Source organism: Macaca nemestrina, chromosome 11 (assembly GCF_043159975.1).
Source record: "Macaca nemestrina isolate mMacNem1 chromosome 11, mMacNem.hap1, whole genome shotgun sequence".
NCBI lineage: Eukaryota > Metazoa > Chordata > Mammalia > Primates > Cercopithecidae > Macaca > Macaca nemestrina.
In genome coordinates, this window is record NC_092135.1 from 20,319,725 (window position 1) to 20,332,115 (window position 12,391).

Sequence of the window (12,391 nt, forward strand, 5' to 3'; positions counted from 1 at the left end):
ATTTAATTTTCATGGTTAATCTGGCTTATATCCTAGGCCTGAGAGCAGCAGGGCTAAATGGGACATGCTAAATATATTCTTATATTCTATAACAACACTGTCTGTAGCTATGGAGGACTTGCCTGTGCTGCTCTGGGGGGCTTGGGGGAATGGGGCTGATTAGGGCTTAAGTTGAGGAGCTGTTTGTGAATACCTCTAGAAGATAGAGAAAGCTAGATAACCAAGTAGTGGAGGGGATCCTCTACTTAGAGAAATATTACTCTTAGGTTATTAGGATGCTGATTTAAATTTGGAGTATGTTAAGTGCTGAACATGACACTATCTCACAGTTGATTAATAAACTGACATCATGTGTCGTGTGATGGCTGTTAATCGCATTTGGCCACTTATGTGAGATAGTGGCAGCTTTAGCACTTAAATATATAAGTATATTGATTAGGATATTGATTATATGTATATTATAATGAAGTATATTGATTATAAGTAAATATATTAATTTTGATATATAATTACATATGTGGCATTCCTGCCAAAATGTTTAACATACTATAAATCAAACCATGAGGAAGCAATCACATATTTCCAAAGTGAGCCCTGTTTTGTAGCAGTAACTGGTCAGTATGATGATAGGCAAAATAAAGACTGGAAGCAATTTAGATTTAAGGAGATAATGGGACCTGACAGCTAAATGCAATGCATGATTCTTGATTGGATCCTTTATCGAAACAAAATAGTCAGTAAGGACATTATTGGGACAATTGGGATGATTTTAATACGGACTGTATATTGAAAATAGTATCAATGTTAAATTTATTGAGTGTGATAATTATATTATAGTTGTATAGAATAATGTCCTTGTTCTTAGGAATTACATGCTAACGTATTTAAGGGTGAATTGTTATAATGCCTACCTTTTTCAGAAGATTCAGCCAAAAAAATGTCATATGCTTAATATATATATGTGTATGTGTGGCAAAGTGTTAATGATTATGAGCTCTGTGAAAGTCATATGGGTGTTCATTGTACTAGTTTTCCAACCTTTCTGAAGGTTTGAGAATTTTCAAAAGAAAAAGAATTCTAAGAAAAAATTGCTGAAATTTATTTTTAAATAGGTAACATTTGTTAGAAAGATATTTAGGATTAGAATTTAATCATAAAGGTATGTTTTTAGTGTTGAGGACCTAAATAGTGTGCTGGTAGGATTATTACCAACTACATAAATCCCTTTGATGTTAAAAAAATGTAATGCATTTACCAGGTTAGGAAATTAAAGTAAAAGCTTCTTTTACCTCTCCACCTGTCTCCTCAAAGTGACAACTGTTAGCAGTGGCTTGTGATTATCTCCATTAGAAAAATTACAGATGCTTCGATTTTAGAGAATTCCATGTATATATGTAATAGTCTTTTCAAAAACCTTCTGGGCTCTGAAGTGCTGTGGGTACTGTTTAATTCCACATATAGTTTGGGAAATTTTTGTAAAAGGCAAGTATGTATTAGTATCTTCTCCATTATTTTTCCTTTGCTCTTACCATAAGTCTTCAATTATATTTAAAATTTTTAGATCAAGTTTCTGGTCACATGGAAATATCAATGCCTCATTTCTTCTTCTTCTTCTTCTTCTTCCTCTTCCTCCTCCTCTTCCTCCTCCTCTTCCTCTTCTTTCTCTTCCTCTTTTCTTTTTTTTTGAGACAGGGTCTCACTCTATCACCCAGGCTGCAGTGTAGGGCATGATTATGGCTCACTGTAGCCTCAACCTCCTGGGGTCACTGAATCTTCCCACCTCTGCCTCCTGAGTAGTTGGGACTGTAGGTGTGCATCACCACACACAGCTAATCTTTATATTTTTTGTAGAGACAGGGTTTCACCATGTTGCTCTGGCTGGTCTTAAACTCCTAGGCTCAAGCAGTCCGCCTGCTCAGCCTCCCAAAGTACCAAGATAACGGGTGTGAGCCACTGCGCTGGGCCTTAGTCTTTCTTCTTAAGAAATCATTAATGAATATTATCTTCAGATCTTTTATGTCACATCTCTTTTTTGAAGGTAGGGAATACATTGATCTCTGGAACCTAACTTAGATCTTGGCTATTTATTAGCAGTACTTTAAAAAAAGTTTTTAATCAGTTTATCTCATCATCTGACAAACCTAAAACTTATTTTTTTGATAAGAAACATCTCTCAAAATTGATTTGAGAAAATTGAATTTAAGAGCTGGTTTGGGCGCTTAAGTTTAATCCTGTAAATATTTGAAAACTCTCATAACTTCATCGTCTTTTCTTTTTCAGTTTAGACATTCTTAGTTCTTGAGATGTTCTTTACATTTTATGGTATTATATTATGACTGTTGATTTGGATGTTTGTCTCTTTTAGAACTACTTTTTTATGTTTTGAGAAGTTTAGTTTGTAGGCTCATTTTGAATGAGTTTCATTTTAAATTTTTAATGTTCACTCCCATCCATCCTCTCTAGTGATTTTGTAGTTTTATGGTTACTCCCTACCTGCAGAATATTTCAGAACTAGGTCTTAAAATAGTGTTTGGAGTCTCTTGCTCTGTAGTAATGTTGGGGTTTTGATAACTGGTCTTAGAATCTTGGGTTGCTTGCTCACCACATGCAGGTGAGGGTTTTTTCCCTTCACACAATAGCCCCCAGTCCCATACCTTCCAATAAAGCCGTTGTGCCAAGCAGGAGTGACCTGTCCCAATGTCTGGCTTAAGCAGAGAGTCTTGCAATGCCCTCATTCTGGACTGAGCCCTTTTGGTTTCATCCTAGATTGTCAGTGCCGCCTTCCATACCTTAAGGCATGTGCCTTGAACCCCAGTTATCCTCCAGGGTCCACAAAGATATTTCCATCATTTTTCATCCTAATCCTTCCTTCCTTCCTTCCTTCCTTCCTTCCTTCCTTCCTTCCTTCCTTCCTTCCTTCCTTCCTCCCTCCCTCCCTCCCTCCCTCCCTCCCTCCCTCCTTCCTTCCTTCCTTCCTTCCTTCTTTCCGTCCCTCCCTCCTTCCTTCCTTCTTTCTTACTCTCTCTCTCTCTCTCTCTCATCTCTGTCTCTCTCTCTCTCTCCCCTTTCTTCCTTTCCTTTCCTTTCCTCCCTCCCTCCCTCCCTCCCTTCTTTTCTTTTATCTTCTCTTCTCTTCTCTTCTCTTCTCTTCTCTTCTCTTCTCTTCTCTTCTCTTCTCTTCTTTTCTTTTCTTTTCTTTTCTTTTCTTTTTTTTTGAGATGGGGTCTTACTCTATCATCCAGGCTGGACTGCAGTGGTGAGGCACTGCAACCTCTGCCTCCTGCGATCAAGCGATTCTCCTGCCTCAGCCTCCCAAACAGCTGGGATTACAGGCACACATCACTACTGCCCGGCTAGTTTTTGTATTTTTAGTAGAGATGGGGTTTCACCATGTTGGCCAGGCTGGTCTTGAACTCCTGACTTCAAATGATCCACCCGCCTTGGCCTCCCAAAGTGCTGGGATTACAGGCGTGAGCCACCGTGCCTGGCCCTAATTCTTTCTTTCTGGGAATCTGTTTTTGTATTTATCTGTGTGACTGGATCAGAGGTCATGTGTCAAAGTGGCCTTGTTATGGCTTCTAGAACATTTACCCCTTATTATAGGTGAATGCTCATTTGATCTCTGGACATGACTAAAAAGTTGATACACTGACCAGCCAAAATCTCACCTTGCTGTTGGGCACAGGAGCCCAAAACTGAATTCAGTTTTTTGGGAGCAGCTATCTACTCTTGTGACTTCAGACTGAGTTTGTGTTCTTAAAGCTACTAGTGACATTTATAGATGCTGCTGCTGAGCTAAATGTAAATGTCATGTATTCCTTTGCACTCAAAGTGTAGTCTCCTGAACAGCAGCATCTGGAAACTGGTTAGATATGCAGAAGAGTATTGAATCTGCATTTCACAAGTTCCCTAGGTGATTCCTATGCATATTTAAGTCCTATTTTATATTAGTTCAGATTAAGCATTATGAAGGAAAGCTGAGGTCATAGGATGTTTAAATGACAGTATTAGGTTTTGTGATTTTTCATGAATTGACAGATAAATCTAAGTTTTCTTTTGTTAACTGATTCGTTAATCTATTTTGTGTGAGTGAGCATTCATTTCTCTTAGTCTGAAATTTTGGTTAAATATTCAAGGCTGGCTTTCATTTGAGTTTATTTTCATTTAAAAGAAAGAAGAGACATTCTCTCCCCAAACCAAGTCTTATACTTTTCTAATACTTTTACTTATTTGAAAAATGAATCACCTTTTTTTCACATTTAATATGTCTGAAGTGAATAGTAAGAAATGGTGTTTTATGATTAAAACAGTAAAAGATACTTTAAAGAACATTTTGCTTAATAGAATGTAATATCTCTTTTTCTAATAACAGTTTAAACAGCTTTATTTTAAAGCTATGACATTGTTTTAGAAACTTTTTTTAGCTACATCAAATGAAAACATTTGTGGAAGCAGTATGCAGAAATTATGGAAATCCTTCTGTACACACAAATATGTGGACAAAAATACAGTGATTCTTTGGAAAGTTTACTTTTCCATTTTTAAAAACCCGGTCTCAAAATTGCCAGTACTGTTGCTTAGTATAGGATCTTTCCTCTTGTTCATCCCTGATCCACTTCTTGAGCTTTTGGACTGTGAAAATTTCTTCTGTGAAAAGGATTTCCTAAGTTTTGCATCTGTGGCTCTAATGACTTCAGTGACTTATTTTTCCTTTCGAATGGCTAGAATATCATGTTTTTAATAACTAGAATATGCACCCTGTTGTTTAACACTAGAATCTGAAAATCCAGGTTTCATAAAGGTAGTATTAATCCGTTCCATAAGTTTGAAATTTTGATGTTGAATTAATACGAAAGGGTACCAGCATTTACATGATATTGTCTTTGCATGTATTTCCTAGGGATGTCCTTTAACTCCATTGCCTCCAGTTAGTATTGCTATTCGATTCACCTATGTACTTCAAGATTGGCAACAGTATTTTTGGCCTCAGCAACCTCCAGGTGAGAGCATTTAGAACTATATTTAACTTACTGAATATAAATGGAAAAGAAGATACATTCAGAAATTAAAATTACTTAACAAGAGTTTCAAGTGTTTTACATTAGAAATATTTGTGATTCATTTTAAATGTAATATTGTTGCTTTCATTGCCCTTATCATTTTTTTTCTCTTAAAGAAAAACTGTGGGTTTTCTAGAGATAGTAATACTCTATGTTTGACAATCTGTCTTTAAAAGCCTTCTATAAGGCACCCCTTGCTGTGGCACATCATATGCCATAAATGTAGCGAATGATTAACATGTCTGTTTTTAGACTATTATAAGAGCAGAGCTGTTCTCAGCTCACCCTCATAAAATGAGAACAGACATGCAAAAAACTTTAAAGAGAGTATTGTTTCAAGAAAGGGGGCTAAACAAGGAAAGCAGAGAAGAAAAATATATGTAGGGGAAAATAATAATTAACTTGTATGTTATAGAAATATAATCAAAATCAATTTGCCTGCTTACCCTTGATAAACAGATTCATTCAACAATTATTAATTATTAACCTGTAATAGACTAGGCAGTGCTAAGGACAGCAATATGAACAACACATTACCTCAGTTTCATGGACATATGTCCTAATTAACATTTTGATTCATGGGTGTTTCTTTCATATGTTTGATTATATTGAAGCCCATCTAATAAGGAATATAACACAAACTTATAAAATACAAGAATTTCACTAGCTTGAAAACATTTTTTAATCTACCTCCCCTAAAGAGAAATAAAATAAACTAATATTCTTTATTGTTTATTTTTGTTCTAAGTAGTTGGCTAGTTATAGGATTGAAAATAATTGGTAGGCATGAGATGATATAAAAATTAATATAATACAGGCCAGGCATGGTGACTCACACCTGTAATCCCAGCACTTTGGGAAGCCAAGGCAGGCAGATGACCTGAGGTCAGGAGTTCAAGACCAGCCTGGCCAACATGGTGAAACCTTGTCTCTACTAAAAATATAAAAATTAGCCAGGTGCAGTGGCAGGAGCCTGTAATCCCAGCTACTCGGGAGGCGGAGGCAGAAGAATCCCTTGAACCTGGGAGGTGGAGGTTGCAGTGAGCCGACATTGTACCACTGTACTCCAGCCTAGGTGACAGAGTGAGACTCTGTCTCAAAAAAAATTTTTTTTTTAATGTAATATATCCTTAGCTTTTGGCAGTTATATGTACTACTACTATTTTATTTTATATATCACAAAATAATTTGCAACTCTAATGTACACTATGAAAGGACCGTATCTAAACTACAACAGAGAAATAAAAGCTAAGCTTTAGATTTATATCAGAAGAAACACGCAAATGTTTGTGTTGGTGATTTTAGTTCCCAGATAACAGTACCCACTGGACAAGTTATAGTATACATCTAGTTAGAAGTTTCCATTCTTATCTTACTTTTTTTTCCCCCAAGGCTACTCTCTTACAAAGCAGTTTTAAAGCTTTCCTAAGGTAGTGTTGTCTGCTCGTGATCTGTGAAGAAGCCCAAGAGTTAGAACCTTAGCATTATAAGATTGCCAATAAGGTCTTTGTTAATCTTCTATTGTCAAGTTTTTAAAATGGGGATTAAAAATATTAACCTTCTCCCTCAGTAAGTTGAAAGTCATATAAATTCTTAACATTTTCCTTTATAAGGGGAAAGGGACTGAACATGTAATATAATATGGACAAGACACTGTGCTTTTCATATTTTATATCCTATTTTGTATAATTTTCACTTACCTATGAGACAATTATTATTATTATCTTTTGTTTTTTGAGAGAGTCTTGCTCTGTCACCCAGGCTGGAGTGCAGTGGCATGATCTCGGCTCACTGCAACCTCTGCCTCCTGGGTTCAAGCGATTCTCCTGCCTCAGCCTCCGCCTCCTGAGTACAGGTATGCGCCACCATGCCTGGATAATTTTTGTATTTTTTAGTAGATACGGGGTTTCACCATGTTGGCCAGGTTGATCTCGAACTCCTGACCTCAGGTGATCCACCCTCCCCACCTTCCCAAAGTGCTGGAATTAGAGGTTTGAGCCATTGTGCCCGGCCCAAGACATGTATTATTATCCTTCTTAGAGATGTAAGTTTCTTAGATTGTAAGTTTTTTAAAGAACTCACGTAAGTGGCTTAAAGTCATATGGTCACCATGTGATAAAGTTTGCGTACAAACACTAGTCAAACTCCAAGCCCAATACGCTTTTCATTCCACGAGTTGCTTCTCCCTTTTTAATTCAGCTAAAACAGTTATATTTTAGTAATAATTTTTAATTTACTAATTTATAAAAATGTGCTCGTAATTTTGAACTTTTACAAACTCACTTGTAACAATGCTAGTCATTGTGATCTTTCTTATTATAAGCATTCTTTAGCTGGAAAAATGGAATTGACTTGAGAAAATTTACCGAATCAAGTAATTGATTCATATTTGATGACTAATTTTAAATCATTTACTTAGGATGTAGATAAATATCAGATGTGATTTTAGCAAATATGGGAAGTTTTCTTAACTCAGTAGGCTTTAATTTTAGGAAATCCTTGTGTAATGTGAATAATTAAACATCACAATTTGTATTATTTCAAAGAGAAAAAAAATTCTTTTGATGACTTTTAGAAATGCTTATTACTTCCTCAGGAGAGACAGAACTAAGAGGAATGATTTACCTTCTAAGTTTTCTTCTAGTCTAGTGTGCCATTCATAATGGAAAGGAGGTTCTTTTCTGATTTATATATTTCCATTTACTGTCAACCAAAATATAATGTTATTAATGATGACAAATGTACTAATTTCCTATTCAGAAATTACTGACAGCAAAACTGATTAATGTAGTTGGTGAATAGATTTTTAAATACTTGGATACTCTTTTTGGATTATATTAATTACATTCTTTTAAAATGCAAAAAAATTACAGAAGTAATATTCTCTTGAGTAATATTTAAGGAATATTTGAGAAGGGCAAAATTTAAAATACATGGCCTGAATGAAATATTGGATAAATAGGAAATAAGTGTGCCCTTTTACTATAACATTCTCTGGGGAAGTCAAATATTTGTTAGACTACGTATGCTGTAACTTGCTCTAACTTGCTAACTTGCTATATGTGTTCTCTTGTAGACACTTTTAAAGCTATAATATTCCAAAGGGCTGAACTAGAATAGACTCTTCTGTATTTTTTCCCAAATGATGGAAAAATATTTCTTTTGTTTAGACATAGATGCCCTTGTAGGAGGAGAAGTTGGAGGTTTGGAGTTTGGCAAGTTACCATTTGGTGCCTGCGAAGATCCTATTAGGTGAGAATTTCAACCTGTCATTTGAATTGTGGGAATATTTTACTTCAAATTTATATTGATATTGATTTTACTGTGCTTTATGATGCTATAGCCTGCTGGGATGAATGTAGTACTGGAAATAAAGAAAGATGTACACCTGGGCCAGGCACAGGCTCATGCCTGTAATCCTAGCACTTTGGGAGGCTGCAGTGGGCGACTCCTGAGGTCAGGTATTAAAGACCAGCCTGACCAACGTGGCGAAACCCCGTCTCTATGAAAGAATATAAAAATTAAATGGGTGTGGTTGTGCACACCTGTAATACCAGCTACTCAAGAGGTTGAGGCACAAGAATCACTTGAACCTGGCAGGCAGAGGTTGCAGTGAGCTAAGATCACACCACTGCACTCCAACCTGGGCAACAGAGCAAGACTCCGTCTCAAAAAAAGAAAGAAAGACCTACATTTGCTTTCTTTATTTTATAATTTTACATGAAAACTTTCTGAGATTTAATATTCATCTATAATTCAGCAAACTGTATCCTTTGGGCCAGATCTGGCCATTAGCCTGTTTTTGTATGGTCAGTGAAGTCAGGATGGTGTTTACATTTTTAAAGGTTATAAAAGAAAAAAAATAAAACAGACTGTACATGGTTCACAAAGCCTAAGATACTTACTCTCTGGCTCTTTATAGAAAATGTTTGCCAACTCCTGATCTATAACATTTTTGAAACTTGAGATATAATTTACCTGCCATAAAATTCGCTATTTAAAAGTGTACAATTCAATGGTTTTTAATATTTACAGAGCTGTGCAACCATCATAATCATCTAATTCCAGAACATTTTCATAACCTTAAAAAGAAATTCTTCACCTCTTAGCCATCATTTCCCCCTAGTCTTCTCAGCCCTCTGACTCTAGGCAAACACTGATCTACTTTCTGTCTCTTTGAATTTACCTATTCTGGACATTTTGTATAAATGGAATCATACGACATGTGGCTTTCTTTGTGTCTCACTTCTTTTAATTAGCATGTTTTCAAGGTTTGTCCATCTTGTAGCATGAATCAGTACAGTAGTCACCCCTTATCCACAGCTGGTATGTTGCAAGATCCCCGGTGGATGACTGAAACCATGGACAGTACCACACACTAAATACATTGTTTTTTCCTATGCATACATATAAGTAGTAAAATTTAATTTATAAATTTGGCACAGTAAGATTTCCAGGTGATGTAGTAATACAAAATAAATAAATACATAAAATAAATATAAATTAGGCACAGTAAGTGATTGACAATAATAACTAATAATAACATAGAACAGCTATAACAATATACCTTAATAAAAGTTATGTGAATGTGATCTGTCTCTCTCAGTATATCTCATTGTACCATGCACATTCTTCCTTAATAAAAGTTATGTGAATGTGATCTATCTCTCTCAGTATATCTCATTGTACCATGACATTCTTCTTGTGATCTCTCTGATCACCAAGACAGTTAGTAAGTGAATAACAGGGCAGATAGCATAGACAGTGTAGATACACTGGACAAAGGGATGATTCACCTACTGCGGTGGGATGGCACAAGATTTCACCATGCTACTCAGAACAACATGCAATTTTAAATTTATGGATTTTTTTTTCTGGAATTTTTCACTTAATATTTTCAGACTGCAGTTGATTTAGGGTAACTAAAACTGCAGAAAGTGAGGCTGTGGATAAGGGGGAATTAAGGTACTTCTGTGCTTTTTATGACTGTAAATATACCCTTGTATGGATATGCCACATTTTGTTTATCCATTCATTAGTTGGTGGGTTATTTATGCTTTTTGACTATTATGTATAATGAGATTAATGTTTGCAAAACATTAACTTCATAAGAATGTGCTACCATTTGCTAAATAAGTTGTTTCCAGTTTGTTGTATTATAAATAATGCCACTGTAACATACTTTTGTTTTCTTGGAATAGTTTTCTAGAAGTATTAAATATAATTGCTGAGTCAGTATTAAAGCTTTTGGTTGTATTTTATGTTTTACTTTAGTGAACTCCATTTAGCTACTACATGGCCTCATCTGACTGAAGGGATCATTGTGGATAATGATGTTTATTCGTAAGTATGTTAAGAGTAGTAATACAATGAGATTTAAAAACTTCAGTAGAATAACTCTCAAATTGCTAGTAATTTTTATGTGCATTTTTTATTGTTTTCTTTTGATTTTAGTGTTCCCTTTTGTGTTTTATTGTCTAAGGACTTTGATTTCTTATGATGTTATTTTTTAAAAACTTATCCAAATGGCTCTATGTATCTGGATAAGAGTAAGTTTAAGGGAGGCTAAATGGATTGCTTGTCCTTCTATGTTTTCATTAGACTGCATTTTAATAAGTTCATGAATCTTGCAGATTGTCATAATTAGGATCTTATGTTTATTGGTTTGCGTTTTAGTGATTTGGATCCTATTCAAGCTCCGCATTGGTCTGTTAGAGTTCGAAAAGCTGAGAATCCTCAGTGTTTGCTAGGTAAGGTGTATTATGCTCCATTCCTGAAATACCACTGATCTGCTTAACTTCCAAATCAGAAACACTGCATACATTCTTTGTACTTTGTCACCTCCTCAGTTAACACCATGTAGGAAAAAAATCATTGCCAGTAGCAGTGAATCCTTTTTTGCATAGTGCCAGCAAATTCTCCATTATTTTCTCATTATCTCAGCTTTATTTTTCTGACGCTCTTTTTTTTGTTTTGTTTTTGAGATGGAGTCTCACTCTGTCACTTAGGCTGGAGTTCTGTGGCGCCATCTCAGCTCACTGCAAGCTCCACCTCCCGGGTTCACGCCATTCTCCTGCTCAGCCTCCTGAGTAGCTGGGATTACAGGCGCCAACCCCCACGCCCGCTAATTTTTTGTGTTTTTAGTAGAGACGGGGTTTCACCATGTTAGCCAGGATGGTTTTGATCTCCTGACCTCGTGATCCACCCGCCTCGGCCTCCCAAGATGCTAGCATTACAGGAGTGAGCCACCACGCCCAGCCTGAAGAGCACTGTTTTTGATAGTGCACATTAGAGCCCTTCTGTAGAGTTGTGTCACATCTGCAGCCTATTTCTGATATGGGAAAAGAAATGTGAATAATCTTATACACCTCACAAGGTTATTTGAGGGATCAAGTGAAATAACATAAATGGAAGTACTTTGAAAAATATTAATTGCTATTCAGATACTATTATTGTATCTTATGTCTGGGATTCGTCCCCTTCTCTTTTTTTAGGTGTATCTCTTTCATGAAGTCTTTTGAACCCATCTCCTCAATGTGCCTTGTCATCTTTTTCCTCCTTATATTTAGTACACATAATATTTTCTCCTTTTTTTAATGTTCATCTATGCTACCTTAACTCCCTATCACTTGATATATTACCATTTAACTGATGGAGTTACCAAATATTTATTATGACAGTAATGATGCATTTCTCTAAAGCATTGTTTTCTTGGGCTCTTTATCATTCATATGCTATTTGTCAAATGCTGATTAGTAGTTGCTATTTGTGCTAACTATATAATAGCGAAAACAAAGATGTATAATGTATAAGTCCACCATTGGCGAATTTGTCTGGGGTTTTAGGGCAACAGTGTAGAGTCAATGTCAAGAGTTTTACAGTTGGACAGACCTCAGTTCAAATCCTAGATTGACCACATTGGTCAAGTTTCTTAATCTTTTTAAGCCCCAGAGTCCTCATAAGTAAAATAGAGATAACATTAGTACTTACTTCATAGGGTTATTGGGAGGATCAAATGAGATTATGTACCTGTGTGCATGTATATATATCACATTTAACAGTGCCTTTGTTATAGTAAATGAACAGTAAATGCTTTCTGTTGTTTAATCATTGAATTACTACATATTATGTTTACGTACTAAGTTGCTTCTTAGTAACATTATTATTCCTCATTTTGTGACTCTGTGATATTTGCTGAGGATCTTAGAATTGAAAGTATTCTCATTTTAGTTTAATGTTCCATGATCTTACCTTACTTCTTATAATATTTTGTATGACTAGATTATAGACTTTTCCTACCTTTCTGAGGAAGCCCCCAAAAAGTTATGGGT

At 35.6% G+C, this 12,391-nt stretch overlaps 1 protein-coding gene across 7 annotated transcripts in view; it reads left to right on the forward strand.

Annotated features, from left to right (window-relative positions):
• The window catches only part of LOC105492555 (RAB3 GTPase activating protein catalytic subunit 1), a 109,027-nt gene that overhangs the window by 57,938 nt on the left and 38,698 nt on the right, over positions 1–12,391 (forward strand). For all 7 annotated transcript variants that reach the window (XM_011759774.3, XM_011759773.3, XM_011759775.3 and 4 more), the window contains 4 exons: positions 4,901–5,000; positions 8,231–8,312; positions 10,335–10,403; positions 10,737–10,810. In XM_011759774.3, coding sequence (XP_011758076.2) covers positions 4,901–5,000; positions 8,231–8,312; positions 10,335–10,403; positions 10,737–10,810 — 325 coding nt within the window. The remainder of the gene's footprint in view (positions 1–4,900; positions 5,001–8,230; positions 8,313–10,334; positions 10,404–10,736; positions 10,811–12,391) is intronic.